Raw genomic sequence first — 27979 nt, 5'->3', positions numbered from 1 at the left:
CCAAAAATAGAAAGAGAGTGACTCCAGTTGCCCCGTGTTAAGGATCTTGGGTCACAATCTGTTCTTTCTTTGAAGAGGGCGCCGTTTTCTCTGCAGAATTTCGCCATGCTGACGTTCTGTGGAGTCATGTGATGAAGCGCTGGTCCTTCCCAGGGTTCACTGAGCGCTGTTTGCCCCACCCCATCTCTTCAGCGCTGTCTATCTCATATACTGTTCCCGAAGAGAAAGGGAAAAATTATACCTTCAAGAATTGCTTATACCCGTGTTTAATCTTCCACGACCAGTCCAGGAGGGAACTGTCTTCATAGTGGAATGTGTTAGTACAACACGCGTTATATTTATGAATGTATATGCACATGTAAACTCTACCGAGTACCTACCATTCGAGTTCAGAAGGATATAAAACGGAGACTGACAGCGGGCTATACCTGCAAGAAACGGGACAATTCGAAGGATTTTCGTGTTTTCGTCATGTTTAGAAGATTCAGAACCCATTTAAGAATGTATTGGGGGCTATCAGAGCGCTATTAGGAGCCTTGCTGATGTGAGGAGGGATACAAATTTCAGCAACAAAAGAAAAGACAGCGAAGGGCCTTTGGATTGAGAAAAACCAGCAAGGAACAGCCATCACAGAAACGGGGGAAAATCACGAAAATTGAATTATTTTGGGGATCTAAACTGAACCGGACTCACCGTTTAGATCGAGGATCATATTATGGATATAAAAATGAGTTAAATGAAGACGGAAGCAAGGAAAATATTACACATGTAGTTCGTTAAGTGTAAATATATTTTTTTCTCCAGTCTCTAGTCTCTGCGCGTAGAAAGGCCGCAGGAAATACGCCTTTTCCCAAAGAGATGTTTATTCTAACCCGTGTTAAAAAGATCCGGGTCAAATTTTACAGTCGAGTTTTTGTGCTATGCCGATATTCGGTCTCTGTCACAGGCAACAGTGAGACGTGAGACCCGTGCCGTTCGTGAGATGAAAATAGGCTATTTATCCTCTCTTCAATTGAATGTGAAAGAGGCAAAACCCTCAGTCAACCTTTAAACCTGTGGATGGTCATCTATATCGGCATATAAAAGCTGTATGTGAAGAAGGAAAAGCCTAATAGAATTGACCAAACTGAGAGGACGGCCTGGGTGTCGTCATCAACAGTATCCTGCCCTCTTTGACAGCAATATCAATTGAAAATACGCATTATATACACATACTTACAAACGCAATAGGACAACGTTTTAAAACAGACGTTAGTTCGACGTAACATTAAACAACAGACTGTATACATGTCGTTAATATTGTTCTCAATTCCGTCGGTCAACCGAGAGATCTAGAGTAGTTATTTTTCTTCTTCACCTTCCCCTGGACCCACTTTCTTGCGGGAAGATGGGTTGTTTGGGCAACAATAAGACTGAAGATCAGCGAAATGAGGACAAGGTACAAAGAGAAGCCAACAAAAAGATAGAGAAACAGCTTCAGAAGGACAAACAGCTATATAGAGCAACTCACAGGCTACTACTTTTAGGTAAATGTGAATGGAATCTGATGTGTTGCAGGCAAGGCCTCAATGGCGACATTGTTTCTAATCTTATATTTTATGTGATATAGGATTTTGTTTTCTCTGTAGGCCTTCCTGCTACACAACATAGTAATTGTACTTTTTCAATGTGACATGGTTGCTGGCATGATGTTTCAAGCTGACGTGGTGTATCAAAAGATGCAGTTAGACTTGATCCTCTAACCATAATTGAAGCCTACTTATTGCAACATTTGTTTCTTTCACATTTGATACATTGTGTCGTAGGCCTGTGTGATTGTAACAGCTCCTGCCTAATCTATATGAAACATGGGTGTCGAGCCTCTACATGTGGGTTGTGGGTGTGCTCTCAGAACTACTAGCTGCTTGAAAACTTTCAAATCCACAGGCCTGTGTATTTCGAGGTGGGCCTATGTGTGAAATAATGCACGGTGAACTCAGTCTTTGAGCACTTCTGACACTTCTCTACTCACGGTACTGTTATCACGTGAAAACAGTCAAAATGTCCTCTCTAAAGGATATTTGATTAGAAAATGCCTGAGACCGAGTGTATTGAATGCTATACCAGTATTTCCGTTGGAGAGGAAGTTGTGGCAACTAAAGTAAGCAGAACAGAACTCTCATTTAACCATGACTTCTACAATGCTGCTTTATATAGCACTGTGCTCTGCACTTTTCTATGATATGACAATGTTTTGTTGTACCATGATCAAGTTTTCAGATGTTGGCCTATTTGTGAGTTTGAATTTTGTCAGACAGTGGCGATAGACATCCGACCCTTAACCAATCATGATAAAGCTCTTACCATTTGATATCACTGCTATGGGGGATAAAAATATTAGTCATAAATCTATTTGAAATTTAGAGTATGGTCGGCACCTTTTATGCTTGATTCACACTATAGGGTCAAGTCGAGCTGTAATGGACTAGATGGTTATGCAACTACCACTGGAACCGTGCTGGTAAGGACAGTGTTAACAGACAATATCAGAGCCAGTCCAGTTCAGGTCAGCCCCATAGGCATTAGAGAGGATCTGTGATAAAGAACTTCTTTAGTTATTCTCACGTGGGGAAAGTTCACTAACCTAGACTAGCCAATCTAAAATAATCTATCAGACTTGATAGAGGTTTTACGCCTTACTTTGTGTTAGCGGTACACCCCTGGTTATAAGTGAAGCTGTTAATACTATTGTATTATTAGATTTCAACAGGTTAATATTTCACACATTTATTGCTATTTATACTGCATGTGTGGATTCACCTAACATCCCACTAATTTCAAGTTGTTTGCCTCAGACACAGGTGGAATCACGCTCAAAGGTAGAAGTTGACCCTAACCACATTAGTTTATCCAACTTAAATCCCGACCTTAACCAACTGGAGAATACGGCAACTTTTTCCAGCTCCTGGCCTCTGTTGCTGCTGTGTGAGACCTCAGTCAAGTGGCATAATAACCCATTTCAATTAGAACTTTTCTGATCATGTTTATTCCACAGATTTTAAAATGCTGAACTATCACTTTCAACATGTCTCTCTTTACAATTTTTTTTGTTGCGTGACATTCCAAATTGGCCATCCTCGGTTGGCTGTCAGGGTAGGGCAATGTACTGTACTTTCTGAAATGTGTCTAACCACCTCTCTCGTTCTCTCTCTCGTTCCCCATCTCTTGTTCGCTCTTTCACTGTATACCTCTACACAGGGGCTGGTGAGTCAGGGAAAAGCACCATAGTGAAGCAGATGCGAATCCTACATGTGAATGGCTTCAACGCGGAGTAAGTATCGTTTTCTTCACCAGACTACGTTCCTCAACTGCGAATAAAGGTCAGGGTTTGAGACGGCCAGGGGGATTGGGGGAAAATCACAGAGGAACCCAGAATGAAAACAAACATTCAAAACACCAACTTGACCCTTATGCATCTTTCATGTATTGGTCTTTCAATACCTGAATTGTATAATACACACACTAGATGCACCTGTGCAAGAGCACATGAAGGGAGGGTAGTTACAGTTCCCTCAGTTTGAAGATTAGTGCTTCAATTGCCACTATTACTTACTGTCTAGGTGTCTCGTCCTTATGCTATTTTTAAAAGTGTTGACGGAAATATTAGATTGCGGTTCAAGAATGATCAGTCCGATTGCATGGACTTCCAAAAATGAAAAGCTAATGGAGAGACGAGAAGTCAACCTTCCTTTGGAACAAACTCTGCGGGGTTCAAGCCCTGGTTGGTGACTGGTGCTTTAAGGCCCTAGTGCATTGGTTGGTAGAGGTTTAAGCCCAGGTGAGTAGGTTGGTTGGGGGTTTAGGCCTAAATGTGGAGATGGGTGAGGGTCTATGCCTCCGCAGAAGTCCCATGTAAGTGCCCAATCAGAATACGATGGTCGCATTGAAAAGACAAAAGTCGCATTTTTGTCTGATTGTGTTCAGGTCCGTCTGACCACCTCGTTATCATTGTGTGTATATTTCTCCTCAGTCTGGATGCAATCAGGCTACCAAAAGTGCAAACAATGGGTGACATCATCAGCACTCCGCCCACAAGTCTCAAGAAAACTTGTTTTGTTAGCGAGAGGCACCTAGCGTGTGAGGAATGTGTTTGCTGGCTTCATGAATGCTAGCCAAATAGCTAATATTAGTTACACTAACCCCTTTGCAATCCCTTTAGCTTTGCTAGCTGTCTTGCTGGTTAGCTAAAGATGTTAGCTTGCTAGTTAGCTACTGTAGTTAGCTACAGTAGTTAACTACTGCCATCAAGTAGTTGTGTTATATTTAGCCTTTTCCACTGTTTGCAGAATGCATACTGGCATTTGAATATAACGCTGGAAAATTAAATCCGGGCACAATGTGGACACATTTAAATGTAGGTGAAGACACACGACGTGTTGGGAATTCTATGATCAGAACTCCATGATCAGAATACAAAAACGTCATTAACTGTCAAGTCTAGACACAGCCTCTGTGCGTTGGTGGTTTGGGTTTTAGTTGCCAGTTTGTGGGGTTAGGTTTGACGGTTCAGACTCTGGTGTGGTGAGTGGCTTGGGTTAAATGAGCAAATCAGCACCTAAGTCACCCAGCATCGTGTGACCCATCTCGTGACTCCATAACACTTACAACTGCTGTGGTGTGTGTGTGTGTCTGTGTGTGTGTGTGTGTGTGTGTGTGCTCAGATCATCGCTTGGTCACATCCTAGATCAAGGGTGTCAAACATACGGCCCGGGGTAGTTTGACTAAAACATTTTAATAATGATAAAACCAAATCAATATACTGTTAAATGACTAAAACCAAATCGAAACTGTGTAGAAATGATAATGGACCTACATTATTTCCGTTTCTTGACTGTCCAGCTGCTAATAATCACCGAAACTAAAGCTCACCGAAACTAAACTAATTTTCAGTGTGGCCCTCTGGACCTCGTTGAAGACTGAATGCGGCCCCACCCCAGGCAAAATAGGTTTGACACCCCTGTCCTAGACATTTCAAACATGTATTGATTAGTTGGTTGTGTCTGTGTTAAGTTAGCTGTACTGTATATAACTTAAACGTATGGATTGTATTTCTATGGTATTTGCAATGGATAAAATGCAGGGCGGTGTGTCTGACTTCTTGAGCAATGTTTCCTCGTCAGTCCTGGAGGAAAAGATGCTCTACAAGGAATTCCTGGATGTGTTTGGTAGATTCCTGGATTATGACGTTTTTGCATTCAGTGACTTTCATTGATACGGTTCTAGGCCTAATAGCATGATGGCTCATCCATTTGTGAAACACTGGACCAAATATATTTTGTTTATTTTGTCTTCTTTAGTACATTCTTTGATAAAGATAGACACGGATGTATACACTAACACATGCTTTCTACTTCAAGTTATTGCCTATTCTCTCTCCACACGCACATATAAGCGAGCACATGCTACTTTGTAATAGCATGTGATTTTGAATGACCATCATGTTGAAAATGTAAACAAGGCCTTCTCAATTTAACACTCTTGTTTATTGGGTTAGGGGGATGTCTGTGTGGAATACAGGCCCTCCTGCTGGCTGTTACCTATTCTCTCGACTTTTCTCTCCCTTCTCTCGCTCCCTTTCTATCCCTCTCTATCTGTCGGTGTACCTCTTTCACATTCCCTCTCTTACTCCTTGAATGCTGTTTTGTGTTTTTGATGTAAACTACATATCAGTGGTAGTGCACAGTCTGCGATGGGTGCTGCTCAGCAAAGCGGTTGTTTTACAATTTAGTCGTACATTGAAGCAGTCTAGTAATGGGCTGTTGTTGCAGCTCAGATACCACTCTTACAGTTTGGGTCATGTTTGACATCGGATCATTTATAGCTATCGTGGCAGGTCGAGTATTTTCATTGGAGTGCAATGTAGACACTGGGAGACTGTCCTGTTTTTAAGGATATGAGTTTCACATAGTTGAAGATGTGTGTGTCAGTCATGAGTAATGGCAGGTTCAGAAGGGATGATAGTGAGGTGTAGTGCATGCGTCAAATGTTTCTTGACTATTATCTACATACGTTTTTGGTTTTGCTGTATCAACATTGTATGACAAAATGATGTTGTAATTTAAAACATGGAAGAATGAGCTTTGGGGTTTTTTCGCAGGGAGAAGAAGCAGAAGATTCACGACATCAAGAATAATATTAAAGAAGCTATTGAGGTAAGTTTTTGGTTTGAAGCTTTCATGTCACTGTGGGTAGGTAGAATAAATACAAATCTAAACAGCTAAGCATGAATCATCAATATTTTATCAATGATTATTGAATATAAGATACCCCAAGACAATCCTGTGTTGTCACTCGATCTGTATTGATTGTGTGTGTGTGTGTGTGTGTGTGTGTGTGTGTGTGTGTGTGTGTGTGTGTGTGTGTGTGTGTGTGTGTGTGTGTGTGTGTGTGTGTGTGTGTGTGTGTGTGTGTGTGTGTGTGTGTGTGTGTGTGTGTGTGTGTGTCGCTCTTTAGACCATTGTAGCGGCTATGAGTACACTGACGCCTCCCGTTCAGCTCGCCAGTCCACACAACCAATACCGGATCGAATATGTCCTCAATTTAGTCAGTCAGAAGGACTATGAATTCACATCTGTGAGTATGACAATGTTTCTACCACCCACACACAGAACATTATAGATTGTCATTGTCTTTTCATGAATGTACAGTGTATACACGTCTGTGAGTAAGCACATTATTTTCTTGTGTGTGTACCGTGCATGTGCACATACAGTACCAGTCAAAAGTTTGGACACACCTACTCATTCCAGGGTTTTTCTTTATTTTTACTATTTTCTACATTGTAGAATAATAGTCAAGACATCAAAACTATGAAATAACACATATGGAATCATGTAGTAACCAAAAAAGTGTTAAATATATTTGAGATTTGAGATTCTTCAAAGTAGCCACACCCTTTGCCTTGATGACAGCTTTGCACACTCTTGGCATTCTCTCAAGAGCTTCCCACACCTGGATTGTGGAACATTTGCCCGTTTATTATTTAAATCATTCTTCAAGCTCTGTCAAATTGGTTGTTGATCATTGCTAGACAACCATTTTCAGGTCTTGCCATAGATCTTCAAGTATATTTAAAAACTAACTCGGCCACTCAGGAACGTTCACTGTCTTCTTGGTAAGCAACTCCAGTGTAGATTTGTCATTGTGTTTTAGGTTACTGTCCTGCTGACAGGTAAATTAATCTCCCATTGTCTGGTGGAAGGCAGACTGAACCAGGTTTTCCTCTAGGATTTTGCCTGTGCTTGACTCCATTCCGTTTCTTTTTTTATTTCCCGAAAAAGTCCAGAATCCTTAATGATTACAAGCATACCCATAACATGATGCGGCCACCACTATGCTTGAAAATTGGGAGAGTGGTACTCGGTAATTAATTGGATTTTCCCCAAACATAACTGTATTCAGGTCAAAAAGTGCATTTGCTTTGCCACGTTTAGCAGTATTACTTTAGTGCCTTGTTGCAAACAGGATGCATGTTTTTATTTTTATTCTGTACAGGCTTCCTTCTTTTCACTCTGTCAATTAGGTTACTATTGTGGAGTAACTATGTTCTTGATCCATCCTTAGTTTTCTCCAACACAACCACTCTGTAACTGTTTTAAAGTCACCATTGGCCTCATGGTGAAATCCCTGAACAATTTCCTTCCTCTCCGGCAACATTGTTAGGAAGGACGACTGTATCTTTGTAGTGACTGGGTGTAATGATACACCATCCAAAGTGTAATTAGTGACTTCATGCTTAAAGGGATATACAATGTCTGCTTTTTTAATTTTTTACCCATCTACCAATAGGCGCTTGTCTTTGTGAGGCATTGGAAAACCTCCCTGGTCTTTGTGGTTGAATCTGTGTTTGAAATTCACTGCTCGACTGAGGTTGCCGTACAGATAATTGGATTTGTGTAAACATTTCGAAAAGCGTAACTCCACTTTGACATTATGGAGTATTGTGTGGAGGCCAGTAACCAAAAATCAAAATGTAATACATTTTTAAATTCAGGCTGTAACACAACAAAATGGGTGGGGGGGGGGGGGGGGGGGGGGGATGTGAATACATTCTAAAGGCACTGTACATGCTGTTCATGTTCTCTTAGGAAGGCCCATCCAGCAGTCCCTGTTGCAGGTGCCAGCCTCATGGTACTGGTAGCTCTGTGGGATGTGGTACAGTACAGTAGTAATTAGCAGGTAGGGCCTCTATGGGATGCCTGTTAACTAATGGACTGCCCTGAGGGAAGGCCTGGAGGTCTCTGAGTACCACTGCTTGACACTGATTGTGCCTTTTAACGCCCCTAAATATCTCTCTGGGACCCATGTGTCAGAGGCACACTGGGACCCACACCTGAACAACAGAGTGCTTTCTGGTAGGACTTCGCTGGAAGCAGGTAGCAGGTTTCTGGATAAGTCAAACACATAGTCCATTGAATTGCATTTCTAATGGGTTTATCGATGCTTTGGGAACTTTGTTACACATTGATCACAGGAACCTTGTTAATGTTTTTGATTGAATAGTGTGCACCACAGTGAGTTTTACTTACTCCTAGGACAGACGACAACATGTTGTCACTCATCAAAATGAAAACAACCGATAGGTTAATGCTTTGCATATATTTTGTTGTTGTTACGTGTTAATTTAGGTCCACTTGAGAGTCTTCGGCTGATACAAAGTGATCTGTTACAGTTGAATGGTTGCATCCCTACCATTGCACCACAGACAGTCATTGAAGATTGCTTTGTCTTTCTTCTGAGCCTAGCACACCTGCCATAACATCTCTGAGTTTGGGTGTGTAGGGCCACATGTGAAGGCGGTGTGATTGTCTGCTGCCTTGATCTGATGTTTGGATCTCTGTGATTTAGAGTCCCCCAACTCCCCTCCATCAGGAGCTAAGGTCAGACAGTGTAACTCTCTCCCTCCCTCCTCTCTGGCACCCTCCAGGGCGGAGAGGAAACCGGTTCTACTGGTCACCTGATCTCAGAGTACATGTAGAAAAAAAGAAAGGATGAGGAAAAGGAGAAGACCTTTAGATGTGGGCGTTTCTAGGGGTAGAAGCGGGGGTAGTTTGTACAGTTATCTACTGTCTGGGCTATTCACTTCAAGTTAATTTTGTGTTTTAAGATGTCGTCTTTGTTGTGGTATGGGATTTATTTTCGGACTGCTGATTTCTCGACTGATAATGGGAGAAGTCTTATAGGTTGTCTAAACGCCAATAAAATGTCAGTTTTCTAAAATGCAAAGCTACCAGGGAACTTCCTTTCCCATGTCTCTCGCTACATGAAGATACTGTAGAAGTGTTGACCATAGAGTTGGAACGCTAGTGAGATTCCCATTTAGCCACAAATTGTGCAAGGTTTTTGCATAGCACGTGCGATGTTATAGATTGTCGTTTTAGAAACCAGGTAAAAGCAACCAGCTATGGAAACGGAGCCATGGCCTTCTGATAAACCTCAACTTGACAATTGTCCCTTTGCTTCAAAAACAGAGTTAAAGGAAGATCAAGCTCCCTGTGATATTTGTTTTGTTGCAAAAACAACATTTGTGTATTTGAGAAAGGCCATCCCAAAGGATGAAATGGAAATGATAAAATAAAGGAAATCTAGGTGTAGTTGGCAAATATTTCCTTTCTTTTTTGCCATTAGACCTGCCTAATTCTCACTTAAAACATACATTTTCTGTGTAATAAGCTAAATCACATCTTCTGACTCCAGAGTGATCTATTCTTGCAATTTGTAGTCTATGACATTTGGATATAATAAGTAGTTTGAATGTAGTGGACTACTTTTTCAAAGGAACTTTAGTTAATTAAACTGTTTTTTAAGGGTATCCTTAGTGTAGCTTCACTTCTTCCAGAGTAAAGTAATTGGCAACTTGGTAAACTGTATTTTCAGAGTAGCTTCCCGAACACTGCAAGCCGGTGGGCGGAGGCAAACAATATAGCACTGAGTCGTAGCCCCAAAGGATTCTGGTTTGGCTGCTGTAATGCAATAAGGAGTTACCAGAGGAGTTATTTTTCTCTTCAGCGCATGACTGATGATAAAGGAGGACTCTGTTACTACGACACATAATGAGTGCTCTTTTTATGGAGTGGATGCAGGGATTTCAGGTAACCCAAGCCAGACAACAAGTGGGACAAATATATTGGGCAGCGAAACTTAAATGTTATGTGTGTGTGTGTGTGTGTGTGTGTGGCCCAATTGTTCCACAAAAGTCCAGTTGTCCAGAAGCATTTATTTTATACATGACACTGTTTCCTGTTTACCTTCATGGTCCAAATGGAGGAGGATGAAGGGAGATTTGAGACTATCTAACTTTCCATGTGCTTTTTGGCCCTCTGAATGTTGTTTAATGGGCGGGTCACTCTGGTCCTTGATAAGCTATGTGGACATTCCCACTTTATGCAAAAGATATCAAACAAGGATGTAACAGATTAGCCATTAGATATGAGTTGACTCCCCTGTTTACACCTGCGCCACTTTTGTTTGCCGAGTCAAAGTAATGAAAAGGGTTTCATTTCAATATTATATGGGATTTTGACTTGATTATTTAGGGTTAAGTCTGTGATACCTGCCAAAGATGAGTTAAGTGACCCTCCCAAGCCTGTCGACCATACGCGATCTTACTTTCTCCTCGTTGAAGGAAATGTTGAAAAACATGCCTTGTTTTTACTTTAAGGCACAATCTGTAATTTCAACGGCCTGACTAATGTCACTTGGTTTTTCCTATATTGAAGCTCCCCTTGGCCGTTACCCTCACTGGCCACAGAACCTGTTCTCCTGTCAATAAATGCCAGATTCCTAATAGGTGTGCTGCCCCATTGGAATGTAATTCTTCCCACCCCTATTTACCTTTTCTACATGTACACACGCTCTAGCCAAGCACAAAGCACACAGCATGTGGTGTCAACAAAAGATGCCGCACATCGCAGTGCCCTCAAACACAGCATGGATGGACAGGGTCCTCTTTTTCGACCTGCTTCAATTCAATTGATCCCGTCTCTCTCTTCCTCTCACATACTCTTTCTCCCTTTTTATATCTCTCTTTCAGGAGTTTTATGAAAATGCGAAGACTCTCTGGCAGGACGAGGGCGTGAGGGTGTGTTTTGAGAGATCCAATGAGTACCAGCTGATCGACTGTGCGCAGTAGTAAGTATGCACTGCACCACACGCCAAGAGAGGATCAGCAGTCTTTAGTAGCTCCAGTGCCCTTATACAGGCCTGTGTTGTTGAACATAAACAGTCTAGGCCAAAGATTAGGGGCACGTATAGCGCACTACCCAATCTTTGAAACGTATTCAATTTCATCTAAACTTTATTGTACAAAGCAATTTCCTTGAGAGACTGTTCTGATTTTCTGTGACACCTGGCAACATAATGGGCAAAGGGTTCTGCCTGAAAAATGGCCCCTAATGTTCTTTGTGTTCCTATTGCTGTGGCTGAGGGTCTGTGTAAAAGGACCCAGGAAGTGCTGTGTGATAGTGGAGCTCTGTCATGGAAGTTACTCTGCAGCTCCTCATTGCGTCTCAGTGCACACACACCACAGTATGACATCCCCAGAGCTGTCTGCATCAACAATGCCACCACTCTCTGGCTATGTGTCTCTCTCTGCCGCTCTCCCTGGTACTCTCTCGCTCCACGCGCTCCCTCGTACTCGCTCGCACGCTCTCACACACGTTCTCTTCTTCTCTTTCATTTCCTCTCCTTCACGCTTTCTCTCTCAACTGTTGTGTGGCTCCATCTCCGCATCTGTGATGTAGGATATTTGCAGCAACAGGGACCAAAAAATGGCAGGTTCTGAGTCATAAGAAGGGGTAAGCGAGATTTCACCAGCCCACCACCAGGTGTGTGGGGGGGGGGGGGGAGTACACCACTTAACCACAGTGACTGGAGCCTCAGAGTTAAATTTGTTATGGTGGTGTTTAGGGATGCACGGTATATCTTTAAGTATATCGGAACCACCCAATATTAGCTGATAATGCTAACATCGGCATCGGCCCGATGTCTAGTTTAACGCCGATGTGCAAAACCGATGTCAAAGCTGCCGTGCATACCTATATAACGTAGGTAGATGACGTAATGACGCCACGAAAAAAATACAGAGCTACACGTGCAACACAATTCCTAACCTAGTCCACAACGTCTGCTGTGTGGATCTATTTTGAAGTTTCAAAGGAAGATAACAAAAAGGCCATATGCAACATTTGTGCTGCTATTATTTCCAGAGGGGAGAAAGTGAAATCTTTCGATACCACAAACCTAATTTGAAAGTGCATCACCCCCAGACGTTCAGTGGCTACTTGGAACAATAGCAGAAAAAAACGAAGCGCACACCAACAACTAAACAAGTTAAAGTCGAGCAGTAATTTTGAAAGAGTTTAACATTTCAGCGGGACAACTCAAAGGCGAAATCTATCAACGCCAAAATAATGGTATTCATTGCCCTTGACAATCAACCGTTCTCTGTCGTGGATGATGTTGGCTTTCGCCGACTGGTCGAGCACCTCAAGCCCCAGTACACACTACCAAGTAGGAGCTATTTTTCAGATGTTGCTCTACCGGAGTTACACAGTATTGTTGAAATGCACATCCATTAACTACTTGCTATGGGCGTCACTGCTATTAGCTTCACGGCTGACATTTGGACCAGCGATGTCAGCCCCATGAGCATGCTGAGTCTGACAGCACAGTGGGTCGACGAGGATTTCGTACTGAGGAAAGCCGTATTGCATGCTCAATAATGTGCTGGTTCTCATACCGCTGCTGCCATCTCAATGGCATTTGAGAACATGTTTCAAACATGATCACACTCCTAAGCTCCATTCGAACAACTGACTCGAGAAATAAGCTCATCAACTGTGTCTGCAGCAGACGTGATACCCTCTGTCATGGCAATGAAACACCTGCTCTACAAAACCATTGAAACAGACCGTGGGTTTAAAACTTGCAGAAGTACTCTGCTAGAGGCTGTGAACATGTGATTCGGTGGCATTCTCTCTGAGCCTCTTTACTGTGTCGCCACCATGCTCGATGCTAGGTACAAGGACCGCTACTTCGATGCAGACAAGAAACAGGGTTTACGTGAAATGTTAGACACAGCTAAACAAGATGGAAATGGACACAGTGCGCACCGATGAAGAGGACCCACAACAGAAGAGGCCACAGACAGAACTGAAACTTCACTGCTTGACATGTACGATGAAATCCTCTTTGAGAATGAAACGACTGAACAAATGAACAGCGAAACAGCACAGCAAGTAAGTGAAAGAAATAGGTTTTGATTATGTTTTACTGGTAATGGGGACATACGTAAATGCACACACACTGACCAAAAATAACTATTTGGTGTGTGTGTGTTTCAACTATTTAACTGTACTAGAACGTATATGAAAGGCCGCTCAAATTTTTTATATTGTTATTGGGTTTTTTGGCAAGGAAAATATCGGTATCGGCCAAAAATGTAATCAGTGCATCCCTAGTGGTGTTTGATTTTGAGCTGATTGTATAAAATATACATGTGCCAATGCTTGAAGAAACCGTGATGGGTATTTGATTGTGTTACTTAACAGTCTAGGACAACCCCTTCAGGTGGTTCAGATGGTCCAGTCCAGTTTTGGTCCCTCCCTCTCTCCCGCTCACTCTCTCACTACCTCACTCTCCTGCTCTCTCTATCTTTCACTCATTCACTCTCCTCCTCTCTCTCCTGCTCTTTCTTTCACTCACTCTCCCGCTTCCTCTCTCCCAGTCCCTCTTTCTCTCACTCACTCTTTTTTTCCCCTCTCTCGTTCTCTTCCCTTTTCTTTCTCTCCCTGGCTACTCTAGTCACACAAGATTTTGAGCTGATAGTCTATTTATAGAGCCTGTGGTTCTGTCTCTATGGCAACCATGCTGGAGGCCAGGGAGCTATTTTAGAATCTGCTCTGTAATGTCAGACTACTTTCTCTCTGTGTTTGTCTTTTGGGTTCAGGCCGGTGGGCTAGGTCAGGTTTGTGAGTGTGAACCTTTGTGGAAGGAGAGCTTACAGCTTTTACAATATTATTCTATAACGAGCAGGAAAGGAAAAAGATTAAGAGTTAATCTTCTGGAGTCTGCATAGTTATCTCTCGCCATCTTTGTGGCCATAACAAAGAATGGTAAATGTGCACGTACACACACTCACACAATCTCTCTGTGTGTTTGTCCTAGTTAGAGCTAGGTGATATGGCCTAAAAATCATTTATTTTTATTTTTTACATTTATGGGTGATCCACAATATATACAGTATCTAGATTTAAAATGTTTTCTCTAAATAAGCATTGTTGTACAATTTTAAAGGTAAAATACACGACATTTCAAACAGTCAGCAATAATCTATTGAATTCAGGGTTTGAAGTTATAAGCCTTCCACAACTACAAGACCCACTAATGTAATTAGTTTATCGAAATAATATAACATGTTTTTTTTGTGCAATAATCACTGATCTGGCTTTCAAGTCTGTATATGAAGATGCAATTTTTTTAAAATACATTTAACTAGAACCATGCACATTCACTAGTAATGATTCACTTTTTGTAGCAGGCATTAGGCTATAGAAAATTAAAACAAGTCTCATCAACAATCTCTCAAGCCCCCGAGCTAGTGATTAGCCAGCTAATCTTTATATTTCAAGTTTAGCCAATTCGGCTATATGTTCTAGCGAACAAGGTTGAATTATGAACACACAATTATTATGAACGTTAGCCTGTCCACTTTGTTCAGATGTTGAAATCAATTGGCCTACCTTATTTCTCAGAATGAGAACGAGTTGTCAATTCCTTATATAATTGTGTTTTATGCTTATTGCATATTTATAAAACAGACTAGACCGCTAGTATACCAGTATTTGGCTAAAATACTTCTAGCAGTACACCAATGCCGCGCGCTACAAACTGAGCATTAATTTTCCAGAATCAATGTTCATTGATACTCTCGTTTTAGTAGTGTCTGCTCTGTGCAATTTGAGTAGTTGAGACTTTAAAAGGGTGTAGTTTGAAAAGTTAACTTATCCTCTATTACGGTAAAATAATGTCTCAATGTGTTTTGGTGTCTATAACCGATTCTGTTGGACCAAACCTGAAATACAAATAGCCCGTTGAAACCAGAAAACGCTTGTCAGAGAGGAATATGTGATCTCTTCAATTTGATGGCGTGAGAGGCAAAGGAAGGGAGGGAGGGACTTGGTTTGGTGTGTGTGTAAACCATAGAGGAAGAGGGGAAGCGAGAGGTTTCACTCTCGCAAAAAGTCTTAAATAAGGCGAATTATTTTGTATGAGCTTATTTTGGACATAAGTTTGTCGCCTCTGCCTTTCGGACTCCCATTGTTAGGGTGGAGACGTGCATCTCGTCATATTAAGATCGCTGGTGTAAATGGGAAGGTGCACAGAGGAGCGAAGGGGACGAGACCAAAAAATACCACATGAGTACAAGCGGACATAAATGCTATTAAAAACGAAAAAAGAACAAAATCTCGATTCTTGCGATACAGGCATTTGGATTGTCGCGCCAAAACGTACATTAAAATGAATTTGATATATCGCCTAGTTCTAGCCCTCTAGGTTCTAGGTCTCTCCCAGTGAGTGCCGACTCATTCCTGCCATGTCTCACCTGTAGTTAGGCCTGCCCCATTCCACCCCACCATGTCACATTCCTGGTTATCCAGAGGCTCGGCATTCCTCTGTGTTAAGTAGGCTTGTGAGACCAGGCCAGCATTCGTCTGTCACACACTGTTTGTGACGTTCAGTTGTATTAGCCACTCTATAGGTACTGTTTAAACCCAAGTGAAATATCAGTTGTTAACGTATGTATTGGAATAGGATATTCGTTTCAAAGTCAGTATGACTACAGGACTGGAAACATTGTCAACAATATAATCTGTAAGTGTCTCTACAAATGTATGCTAGTGTTTCTCTCCACCCCCTGGTTCCTGACCTGGACCAACACTGGTCCCTAGGATGTTAACTGGCTGCTCATTTAGCCGACACTGATATAATCAGCTTTCAAGTTAACTAACGGACAACAATATTTAATGTACATGTAGTTAAATCATTCTACATATTCCTAATTTACTCTTTCTGCAAGTGCTGGATTTTCACCCACAGCGGCGAAATCCACCATTCACTGTGATCTTACCTCCAACACAGATGTCCACAGATTAACCCGTTTTTCTCAGTATAGTGCCATTTTGCTATTTCCTTTTACAATACATCCCTCCATTTTACTGTGATGTGTTACGAGTGTCCTGAGCCTCCCTATTTGTAACATTTATACTGATATTGCCCTAAAATAAATACTTTATCCAAGAGTATAATAATGATATTTCCCATTGACTGGTCACGGTTTTTCAGATCCCCTAACAGTACAGTTTTCACATCCATCTGAATCCTGGTATTATGACATAACAACCATTCCTGGACCTGACTCCAAAAGCGAGCCACCGATGGACAGTACCAGAAAAGATGCTCTATTGATTGTTTCCTCGTGGCACAAGGCTGACTTTTCATTGCCCCATATATTGAGCATTCTTTTTGTAGCAAGTATTTTATATAATAGCTTCAATTAAAATGAATGGATTGATGGGTCAATTGTTTTATTGATCAGATAATAGACCAGATACCAAGGTATTGGGACATCAAAAACCTGTTCCCAAGCAACTTGAATTTTATATACAGCATTGCTGTCTCAAGTCCTACTTCTCAAGTCCTAGTTTGTATCTCAATTGGCCTCCAAAGAGGAAGGAGTGATGGCTTACTGCAGGTTAGTCTCTCCCTAGCACGAAGATAGTTGGAGAAACACAGGTCTATACAATGCTATTGAGCTCAGTGGTTTCTACCTGTCCCCACACAGAACAGCTTCCCATAAGGCTCACTCACTGCCCCTGCTAACTGTTGATGAGAATTACGCCATTTTGTCCTGTTCATCCTTCTGAATCTCTGTTTCTTTCTTCTCAGCTTTCTAGACAAGATTGATATTGTGAAGCAGAGTGACTACACTCCCACTGATCAGGTGAGTTTCCGTGGTCTCAATGCCGCCTTTACCAGAGACCCAGGGATACATCTCAAATCTAATTTTATTTGTCAAATGTGCCGAATACAACCGGTGTAGACCTTACCGTGAAATGCTTCCTTACAAACCTTTAACCAATAATGCAGTTCAAGAAATAGTTAAGAAAATATTTACTAAATAAACGAAAGTTAAAAAAATAAAAAGTAACACAATAAAAAAAAAATTACGAGGCTATATACAGGGAGTACCGGTACCGAGTCAATGTGCGGGGGTACAGGTTATTTGAGGCAATTTGTACATGAAGGTAGGGGTAAAGTGACTGTGTGGCCGATGTCAAATGGCTAGCTAGTTAGCGGTGGTGCGCGCTAATAGTGTTTCAATCGGTGATGTCACTCGCTCTGAGACCTAGAAGTAGTTGTTCCCCTTGCTCTGCAAGAGCCGTGGCCTTTGTGGAGAGATGGGTAACGATGCTTCGTGAGTGACTGTGGTTGATGTGTGCAGAGGGTCCCTGGTTCGAGCCCAGGTTGGGGTGAGGAGAGGGACGGAAGCTATACTGTTACATATGCATAGATAATAAACAGCGCGTAGCAGCAGTGTAAAAACAAAGGGAGGGGGTGTCAATGTAAATAGTCTGGGTGGCCATTTGATTAATTGTTTAGCAGTCTTATGGCTTGGGGGTAGAAGCTGTTAAGGAGCCTTTTGGACCTAGACTTGGCACTCCGGTACAGCTTGCCATGCGGTAGCAGAGAGAACAGTATGACTTGGGTTACTGGAGTCTTCGACAAAAAAATTTCGCCTTCCTCTGACACCGTCTAGTATATAGGTCCTGGATGGCAGGAAGCTTGGCCCCAGTGATGCACTGGGCCTTATGCACTGCCCTCTGTAGCGCCTTACGGTCGGATGCCGAGCAGTTGCCATACCGGTCAGGATGCTCTCGATGGTGCAGCTGTAGAACTTTTTGAGGATCTGGGGACCCATGCCAAATCTTCTCAGTCTCCTGAAGGGGAAAAGGTGTTGTCCTGCCCTCTTCATGACTGTCTTGGCGTGTTTGGACCATGATAGTTTGTTGGTGGACACCAAGGAATTTGAAACTCTCAAACTGTTTGGCCCACCTTTTCCTGTAGTCCACGAACAGCTCCTTTATCTTGCTCACATCAAGGGAGAGGTTGTTCTAGCACAACACTGCCAGGTCTCTGACCACCTCCCTATCGAATTTCTCATCGTTGTCATGGTGATCAGGCCTACCACTGTTGTGTCGTCATCAAACTTAATGATGGTGTTAGTTGTGCTTGGCCACGCAGTCGTGGGTGAACAGGGAGTACAGGAGGGGACTAAGCACCCACCTCTGAAGGGCCCCAGTGTTGAGGATCAGCATGGCAGATGTGTTGTTGCCTTCCCTTACCAACTGGGGGTGGCCCGTCAGGAAGTCCAGGATCCAGTTGCAGAGGGAGTTGTTTAGTCCCAGGGTCCTTAGCTTAGTGATGAGCTTTGTGGGCACTATGGTGTTAAACGCTGAGCTGTAGTCAATGAACAGCATTCTCACATAGGTGTTCCTTTTGTCCAGGTGGGAAAGGGCAGTGTGGAGTGTGGTTTGAGATTGCGCAATCTGTTGGTGAATTGGAGTGAGTCTAGGGTTTCCGGGAGGATGGTGTTAATGTGAGCCATGACCAGCCTTTCAAAGCACTCCATGTCTACCGACGTAAGTGCTATGGGGCGGTAGTCTTTTAGACAGGTTACCTTCACTTTCTTGGGCACAGGCACTAAGGTATTCTGCCGGTATTACAGACTCGGTCAGGGAGAGGTTGAAAATGTCAGTGAAGACACTTGCCAATTGGTCCGTGCATGCTTTGAGTACACGTCCTGGTAATCCGTCTGGCCTTGTGAATGTTGACCTGTTTTAAAGGTCTTGCTCACATCAGCTACAGAGAGCGTGATCACACAGTTGTCCGAAACAGCTGGTGCTCTCATGCATGCTTCAGTGTTGCTTGCCTAGAAGCGAGCAGAAAAGGCAGTTAGCTCGTCTGGTAGGCTCGCGTCACTGGGCAGCTCGCGGCTGGGTTTGCAACCCCTGCCACATCTGACGAGCGTCATAGCCGGAGTAGTAGGATCAAATTTTTGTCCTGTGTTGACACTTTGCCTGTTTGATGGTTCATCTGAGGCTATAGCGAGATTTCTTATAAGCGTCCAGATTAGTGTCCCACAGATGTTGCCTGTAATCCATGGCTTCTGGTTGGAATATGTATATACGGTCACTGTGGGGACGATGTCGCTGATGCAAGTGACTGACGTGGTATACTCCTGAATGCCATTGGATGAATCCCGGAACATAGTCCAGTCTGTGCTAGCAAAACAGTCCTGTAGCATAGCATCCGTGTCATCTGACCACTTCCGGTATTGAGCGAGTCACTACCGTTGGTAGGATAGTCTTGATTGTAGATCAAGGATTGATTGCATGTTGGCCAAATAGGATGCATGGTAGTGGCAGTTTACCCACTCGCCGACGAATTCTCACAAGTCACCGCGACCTACGACCCCTGTATTTCCGTATTTTCTTCATGGGAATGACGGGAACCTTGGCCTGGTTTCGGGAAAGCAGTAATGTCCTTAACGTATGACTCATTAAATAAAACAATTACGTCCAGTTTTGAGGTGAGTAATCGCCGTTCTGTCCAGAATCAATTTTCTGTCATAAGAGACGGTAGCAGCAACATTATATACAAAATAAGTAAAAAAAAAAAAAAAAATAGCAGTTGGTTAAGAGCCTGTAAAAATGGCAGCCATCCCCTCTGGCGCCATTATAAGTACACCCTATTCCCTGTATAGTGCACTACTTTTGGCCAGAGACCTCAATTGGAGAGACATGCCTACTGTACTCGATCATCAACATTTCATAATATTGATTGATATTGATAAATATAAAGCAGATGAATGACTCCAGTCTTTCTTTTGTCTTCTCTCAGGACCTACTGAGATGCCGAGTGCTCACCTCTGGGATCTTCGAAACCAGATTTCAGGTGGACAAAGTAAATTTCCAGTGAGTATAACCCCGGGTTATCGTCCCATTCGGTTATTAGTACAACACTCGGAAGAGAAATCTCCAACTCGGCCCTGCAGACGTTTACGAGTCCATACAGTGCAGCTAACATGTGATTCATCACTACGCCACAAGGTGGTAGTGTTTGGTGTTAGTCTCACTTTGCCATTTCTTCAACAGCATGTTTGATGTTGGCGGTCAAAGGGATGAACGTCGGAAATGGATCCAGTGCTTTAATGGTAACATTTGTTTTTCCATTTGATCTGGCCAACCCAATAGAGAATAACTCGCAATTCAGATCTCATTTATAGATCATTTTTAGTCTTAGAAGGGTCTTGGTCTGTAGCCTCGTTCCTCTAAAGGTTTCCTGTATTTTCCTACCATCGCTTTTCTGCTATGACTGTGTGTTTCGAGCTTAGGCTTAAAGCTTAAGTGCCTTTTGACTGTGTCATTGATTGTAGTTTACAAAAGCAGTTTGTCTGTGTCCTTCCTCCCTCTGTCTTCCCCACAGATGTAACAGCCATTATTTTCGTGGTGGCCAGTAGCAGCTACAACATGGTGATCCGGGAGGATAATCAGACCAACCGTTTACAGGAGGCTCTCAATCTATTCAAGAACATTTGGAACAACAGGTGACACACAAATGCACGCACGCACACACACCAGTGGCGGTCGTTGCCGTTCGGAGCGCTTCTTTTTTCCCCTATTAAAGCATATTGGATGACTGTCATTCATATTCCATTCACGCAGCTCAGGTTTAGGCTACTACATGATACTCACATTTTCCCTATACCAATCATGAGGTTGCTACAACCTAGCCTACAAATGAAAGTTTATAACGTAGGTGCACAGGTCAAGAGACAAATTGGAGTAATCAAGGTGACAGACAGTGAGTGACACATTCAGTAAAGCCTCGCATATTGTTGCCTGCGTCTAACTAATTTGGGGGTTAATCATTAGTCCACTTAAACAAGAGTTTCTGTTGGACAAATTCAGGTAGGTCCCTCCTAGGACTGTGGCGGTCATGAGATTTTGAACGCCGGTTATTGTCATGCAAAAGAATGCCAGTCTCACGGTAATTGACTGTTAGTGAACGTAAACACGTTTTGGTTTGTGGACTTCATGTATTTCTATTTCAGCATTACAATAATTTTAATGATCTTCTGGTTTCATCTCTTCAGTTTGTATTGGAAAGAGAAGGGTTAGTAGTGAAGAGTGGCGCAGCGGTCCTAAGGCACTGCACCTCAGTGCGTCACTACAGTCCTTGGTTTGAATCTAGTCTGTATCACATCCAGCTGTGATTGGGAGTCCCATAGGGCGGCGTACAATTGGTCTAGCATCGTCCGGGTTTGGCCGGGGTAGGCCGTCCTTGTAAATAAGAATTTGTTCTTAACTGACTTGCCTAGTTAAATAAAGGTTAAATTTAAAATAATAAATACAATAAAAAATATATATCTAATCAGGATTTTCTTTGGTAGTCTCTAGGTAGAAAAATCTAGCTCGCTCAGCCAGCCATTGGCTAGGACAGAAGGCCTGTGCCGTTCAACTGTATTGGAGCAGAATTTTGTAGTGACAGTGGAATTAAACAATCATATTTTGACTTGCAATGGGTGGGCCCGTAAAAAGATAGAACAAGTAGACAGATATTTCTTTTTTTTTAATTTTTTTTTTATAAATTTTATCCCATTTTCTCCCCAATTTTCGTGGTATCCAATCGCTAGTAATTACTATCTTGTCTCATCGCTACAACTCCCGTACGGGCTCGGGAGAGACGAAGGTCGAAAGCCATGCGTCCTCCGAAGCACAACCCAACCAAGCCGCACTGCTTCTTAACACAGCACGCCTCCAACCCGGAAGCCAGCCGCACCAATGTGTCGGAGGAAACACCGTGCACCCGCCCCCCTCGGTTAGCGCGCACTGCGCCCGGCCCGCCACAGGAGTCGCTGGAGCGCGATGAGACAAGGATATCCCTACCGGCCAAACCCTCCCTAACCCGGACGACGCTAGGCCAATTGTGCGTCGCCCCACGGACCTCCCGGTCGCGGCCGGCTGCGACAGAGCCTGGGCGCGAACCCAGAGACTCTGGTGACGCAGCTAGCACTGCGATGCAGTGCTCTAGACCACTGCGCCACCCGGGAGGCCCCAAGTAGACAGATATTTCACCGGCATCCGCTTGGCGTTTCCACTCACTACCAAATATGGTAGTGGGAGAAGATGGAACGAGATGGATTTTGGCCAACATTCTGCACATTGTCATCGATTTTAAAATAATAATAATAATAAAAAAATATTTTTTTTTATCTCAATACGGTTTTCTGTTCCCAATTCAATTTTCAATTCAATTTTATTTTATATAGCCCTTCGTACATCAGCTAATATCTCGAAGTGCTGTACAGACACCCAGCCTAAAACCCCAAACAGCTAGTAATGCAGGTGTAGAAGCACGGTGGCTAGGAAAAACTCCCTAGAAAGGCCAAAACCTAGGAAGAAACCTAGAGAGGAACCAGGCTATGAGGGGTGGCCAGTCCTCTTCTGGCTGTGCCGGGTGGAGATTATAACAGAACTATGCCAAGATGTTCAAAAATGTTCATAAGTGACAAGCATGGTCAAATAATAATCATGAATAATTTTCAGTTGGCTTTTCATAGCCGATCATCAAGAGTTGAAAAACAACAGGTCTGGGACAGGTGGCGGTTCCATAACCGCAGGCAGAACAGCTGAAACTGGAATAGCAGCAAGGCCAGGCGGACTGGGGACAGCAAGGAGTCACCACGGGCGGCAGTCCCGACGCATGGTCCTAGGGCCCAGGTCCTCCGAGAGAAAGAAAGAGAGAAGGAGAAAATTAGAGAGAGCCAAGATTTTCAAAATGTTCATAAATGACAAGCATGGTCAAATAATAATCAGGAATAAATCTCAGTTGGCTTTTCATAGCCGATCATTAAGAGTTGAAAACAGCAGGTCTGGGACAGGTAGGGGTTCCATAACCGCAGGCAGAACAGTTGAAACTGGAATAGCAGCAAGGCCAGGCGGACTGGGGACAGCAAGGAGTCACCACGGCCGGTAGTCCCGACGTATGGTCCTAGGGCTCAGGTCCTCCGAGAGAAAGAAAGAGAGAAGGAGAAAATTAGAGAGCGCCAAGATTTTCAAAATGTTCATAAATGACAAGCATGGTCAAATAATAATCAGGAATAAATCTCATTTGGCTTTTCATAGCCGATCATTAAGAGTTGAAAACAGCAGGTCTGGGACAGGTAGGGGTTCCGTAACCGCAGGCAGAACAGTTGAAACTGGAATAGCAGCAAGGCCAGGCGGACTGGGGACAGCAAGGTGTCATCATGCCCGGTAGTCCTGACATATGGTCCTAGGGCTCAGGTTCTCAGAGAGAAAGAGAGAACGAAAGAATTAGAGAGAGCATACTTAAATTCACACAGGACACTGGATAAGACAGGAGAAGTACTCCAGGTAACCAACTGACCCTAGCCCCCCGACACATAAACTACTGCAGCATAAATACTGGAGGCTGAGACAGGAGCGGTCAGGAGACACTGTGGCCCCATCCGAAGAAACCCCCGGACAGGGCCAAACAGGAAGGATATAACCCCACCCACTTTGCCAAAGCACAGCCCCCGCACCACTAGAGGGAAATCCTCAACCACCAACATTACAATCCGGAGACAAGGCCGAGTATAACCCACAAAGGTCTCCACCACAGCACAAACCAAGGGGGGGCGCCAACCCAGACAGGAAGATCACGTCAGTAACTCAACCCACTCAAGTGACGCACCCCTCCTAGGGACGGCATGAAAGAGCACCAGCAAGCCAGTGACTCAGCCCCTGTAACAGGGTTAGAGGCAGAGAATCCCAGTGGAGAGAGGGGAACCGGCCTGGCAGAGACAGCAAGGGCGGTTCGTTGCTCCAGAGCCTTTCCGTTCACCTTCACACTCCTGGGCCAGACTACACTCAACCATATGACCTACTGAAGAGATAAGTCTTCAGTAAAGACTTAAAGGTTGAGACCGAGTCTGCGTCTCTCACATGGGTAGGCAGACTGTTCCATAAAAATGGAGATCTATAGGAGAAAGCCCTGCCTCCCGCTGTTTGCTTAGAAATAGAATCTGTTATGAACAGATTGCGAAAGGTTTTAAAAAATGGTGTTTAGGAGTGCAAATGTGAATTGAGTTATTGCACATTTGCACGTCACATAATAGGCGTTCCCTGACGGAAATATGCAAATACATACTAGAACGCGCCAAAATGATCTCGCTAGCTCCCGCTTGGCTTGGTTTTTCCCACTTTGACTCATTTGTTCCAATCGGAAACGACAGGCTGTGGTCTGTCTTGGTTTAGTTATAACATCTTTGACGTCACTACTGAGAGCACAGTATAAAGTAATCAGTGGCGCAAGCAGTAGTGTCCCCACGCTAAAAGCCAATTTAGGCTTGATCCGAAAATGTGGTTGGAGGCTTCGTATGGAGGGTGTGATGCAGTTGTGGAGCCTCCGGCGGCACGTAGAGGCAAGATTAAGCTCCATACCGCATCGCCATCGTACACATTTTGTACCAATGTGGAGTGCTCCGCATTGACATGATTGGTTGACAGTAGGTGGGGGCGGTACGTTCTGTATAAACACAAAGCCCTGACGTCTGTGGAGACTGCATGATCACAGTAAATGCCACTTCAGATGTCGGATTGACCATGCAGAGCCTTTTACACTAGTAACATTAGCTAGCTTGTGTTGTAGTAGTGAGACGATAGTGGCTGCAGCAGCTGTTTTCAACTTTAAGGTGGATGTTGTTGCTAATTTGTTAGCAACACCCTTTTCAAGATACACTGAAAAGTTTGAAAGTTAATGTGTTTATTTTTGTTTGATGCAACGTATTGGAAGATTTTTGGTCCCTGTGAAGGCCTAGGTCCTATAGTCACGGTTCGCCACTGTATTAATGTTATAGTCAACAAACTAGAACTAAGGCGTTAGTATACCCAAAATCCAATCCATGTGTACAATCACACAGTACAGTGTACAGCAAGCAGTTTAGTAGTTACACCGGGGGCCCCAGTGGCAATAAGTTAGTAAAAACGAACGCTTACCTTGACTTGAAGGAGTTGCAGTGTTGGATAGTCTTAGCCAGCCAGCTAACATAAATAGCATTCCTCTCTGTTTGTCAGGTTGTTGACTAGGCCAAATTAGATGCATTTTCTAACTAAAAGAAAGGTAAACTAAGAAGAAAAGAACATACAAAGCAGTATAGCTAGCTAGCTCTCTTTGCTGCTTCTCCTTAATATGACAAAATTAATTTTTTAAACTGTACAACTGTCTTTCTGAGTCAACTACTCACCGCACTTTATGCACTGCAGTCTTAGCTAGCTGCAGCTTATGCTTTCAGTAGTAGATTCATTTCTGATCCTTTGATTGGATGAACAACATGTCAGTTCATACTGCAGCTGATAGAGCTCATAGGTTGAAGTACGTCCCCCAAAGTCATCATAATTACTGTGTAAGTCTATGGAAGGGGGTGAGAACCATGAACCTCCTAGGTTTTGTATTGAAGTTAATGTACCCAGAGGAGGACAGAAAATAGCTGTCCTCTGGCTACACCAGCACCTAGAGGGTGCTGTTGAGGATAATGTAGACGTTCATTGCAAAACAGTGTTTTAATCATTTATTTGGCGACGTGAATATATTTAGTAAAGTTTTATCTAAAAAGGATAACTTTTTAAAAAACTTTTCCCTTTTTACTTATGAAATTTACTGAGTAGGATGGTCCTCCCCTTCCTCCTCTGAGGAGCCTCCACTGACACACACAGAGAAACGCACACAACCCATGACACCCACTATCCACGAACAATGAAGATTCATTCTATTCCTCTGTTCTATTAAAATGCTCTCATCATAAATCTAATTTGCTAGCCCTAATGGACCACTGATTGCTTTCTGCCAGTGTATTTACCCAGCATCTCTGTGTGTTTGTCTCTTTAGGTGGCTACGGACCATTTCTGTCATCCTATTCCTCAACAAACAGGACCTGCTAGCGGAGAAGGTGTTGGCTGGGAAATCAAAAATCGAAGAGTATTTCCCAGAGTTTGCACGCTACACCACACCGGATGATGGTGAGACACACACACACACACACACAGACTGCTTCTGATTTTAGCCACAGTAGGTGGCTCCTGAATGTTCTTTCCTGTGGCTGATAAGTAGTCGCCATAGCGAACTGTGGCACTGACAATGTGTGATGGTGTACTAGAATCCAATCATAACACTCATCATCAGTCTCTCACGCTTCTATAGCGACACCGGAAGCAGGGGAGGACCCGCGCGTCACGAGGGCAAAGTACTTCATACGAGATGAGTTCCTGGTAAGTGCAGACATTCCGATGTCTCCCCTGCTAATGTTACGTAGAATCTTATGGTATTGATTACAAAATAGTATCTAATCGCAACAAAAGATGACAAATGAGATGACTTTCTCTTACTCGTATTGAATAAGTTAGCAGGAAGGCTAACGTGCAGTAAGTGTTAGATTTGTTATTGAGTCAAATGGATGATGTCCTGATGGTGGTAGTGCACGTTTGTCTCATTGTGCTTCACTACGTCATTTTTTTTTCAGAGGATCAGCACAGCCAGCGGAGACGGCAGGCACTATTGTTACCCCCATTTTACCTGCGCCGTGGACACGGAAAACATCCGCCGGGTCTTCAACGACTGTCGGGACATCATTCAGCGGATGCACCTTCGGCAGTACGAGCTCTTGTGATGGGAGGGGACTGCAACAGACTCTGAACCCCGACCTCCGGTCCCACCCTGACCCCCACTCCCCCTTCCCTGGAACCCACCCCTGTCGCCCTGACTCTGTGTGCTCTTGGGGACTCCTGAAGTCAAACTAGACATGAGAGCTACAGCGCAACCTGGAAATTGGTATTGAAATACTGCAAAACACAGAATACATCCAAGTCAGATCAGCTGAACTCCACTGCATTTTAGCACTGTGCTCAAGACTTGAACCCATTTCACCACACACACACACACACACGCGTGAGTACGCACACTGACATGGCACCGGACCGTCTTTCTTTCACAACCTCAGTTCATATTTTGACACACACACAGACACACTCTTAGGCACACTTAATCTCAATTTACCCATAACTGCTTGCATACAGAAAAATAACCCCACACGCTTTTACTCGACTGCATGGTCACTGGTCCTGAACTGAGCAAGTCCCGAGTCTTAGCTGCTTACTGGCTGCAGCCACAGATTGACTGGCTCAGTGTTTTCAATGAATCACAGCCAAGATACCTACCAGGAGCAATTTCAATGACGGACAATGAACCAGAGAAGCATCATGGTGAGCGGTGCTTGGGGGAAGGGAATATTTATGTGAATTTGGTGGAGCTTGGACACCATGACGCCCACAGGATTGTCACATGACTTTGCCTTGTTGGTACAGCAGCGGAAGGAAAAATGCCAACGTTCACAGAACTCAACGGAGTGCAAAGCCCATATACAGTACAGCACCATATAAGTTAAGAGAAGTCTGATCAGCCCTGTTTCTGTCTCCACGGTTTGTCTGTGTAGACTGTTGTGCCATTGTGCCCTGTGCGCGCTCTCACACACTCTCTCTCGCCTCTTTCACTCCCTGTCCTCTCTCTTAACTTCACCACATACCATGCACTGTTACTTTACTGGCAATGCTCTTTGTTATGTTTTTAAAGAAAAAAATCCTGAAATTAAAAAAAGAGGAAGATAACGATAAATGGGACACTAATCTTTACTCATGTGGTCACTCTCCCGTCACCCCCTCCCTCCTACCCTACACCTCCTTCCTACCCCTCCTTCCTCCTTCCCAGGCTCTCTATCTCTTTACTTTACTGCTGAACTATTATTCTTGTACAGACTGTAAAA

The 27979-nt window shown here is 43.5% G+C and overlaps 1 protein-coding gene and 1 long non-coding RNA gene across 4 annotated transcripts; one reads left to right on the top strand and one right to left on the bottom strand.

Annotated features, from left to right (window-relative positions):
• Positions 1 to 73: 73 nt before the first annotated feature.
• LOC139557114 (uncharacterized) lies at positions 74 to 830 on the bottom strand. The gene is made up of 3 exons (XR_011671337.1): positions 694 to 830; positions 381 to 428; positions 74 to 210 (listed from the first exon to the last, which is right to left on the bottom strand). It is a non-coding gene; the product is annotated as an uncharacterized lncRNA (long non-coding RNA).
• On the top strand, positions 205 to 27831 carry LOC139557113 (guanine nucleotide-binding protein G(s) subunit alpha). Of its 3 annotated transcripts, none has more exons than XM_071371484.1 (12): positions 205 to 1526; positions 3238 to 3310; positions 6137 to 6191; positions 6493 to 6612; positions 11072 to 11169; positions 16987 to 17041; positions 20002 to 20075; positions 20256 to 20314; positions 20587 to 20707; positions 26053 to 26183; positions 26347 to 26432; positions 26684 to 27831. In XM_071371484.1, exons 1-12 carry the CDS (start codon positions 1388 to 1390, stop codon positions 26828 to 26830), a joined length of 1158 nt encoding a protein of 385 aa, XP_071227585.1. In that variant the 5' UTR covers positions 205 to 1387; the 3' UTR covers positions 26831 to 27831. The 3 variants fall into 3 exon arrangements, with proteins under 3 accessions (XP_071227585.1, XP_071227586.1, XP_071227587.1); XM_071371485.1 differs by having other exon boundaries at positions 26365 to 26432; positions 26684 to 26968; XM_071371486.1 differs by having other exon boundaries at positions 1305 to 1438.
• Positions 27832 to 27979: the final 148 nt, after the last annotated feature.

This window comes from Salvelinus alpinus, chromosome 28, assembly GCF_045679555.1.
Source record: "Salvelinus alpinus chromosome 28, SLU_Salpinus.1, whole genome shotgun sequence".
Lineage (NCBI taxonomy): Eukaryota > Metazoa > Chordata > Actinopteri > Salmoniformes > Salmonidae > Salvelinus > Salvelinus alpinus.
The sequence above is the reverse complement of the archived record's forward strand: the minus strand, read 5'-3'. Positions and strand labels throughout refer to the sequence as shown.

Coding starts and splice junctions, on each gene's coding strand:
- LOC139557113 (XM_071371484.1), top strand. CDS start 1,388: ATGGGTTGTTTGGGCAACAATAAGACTGAAGATCAGCGAAATGAGGAC. Junction 17,042..20,001: donor ACTACACTCCCACTGATCAG/GTGAGTTTCCGT, acceptor GTCTTCTCTCAG/GACCTACTGAGATGCCGAGT. Junction 20,315..20,586: donor ATGGATCCAGTGCTTTAATG/GTAACATTTGTT, acceptor TCTTCCCCACAG/ATGTAACAGCCATTATTTTC.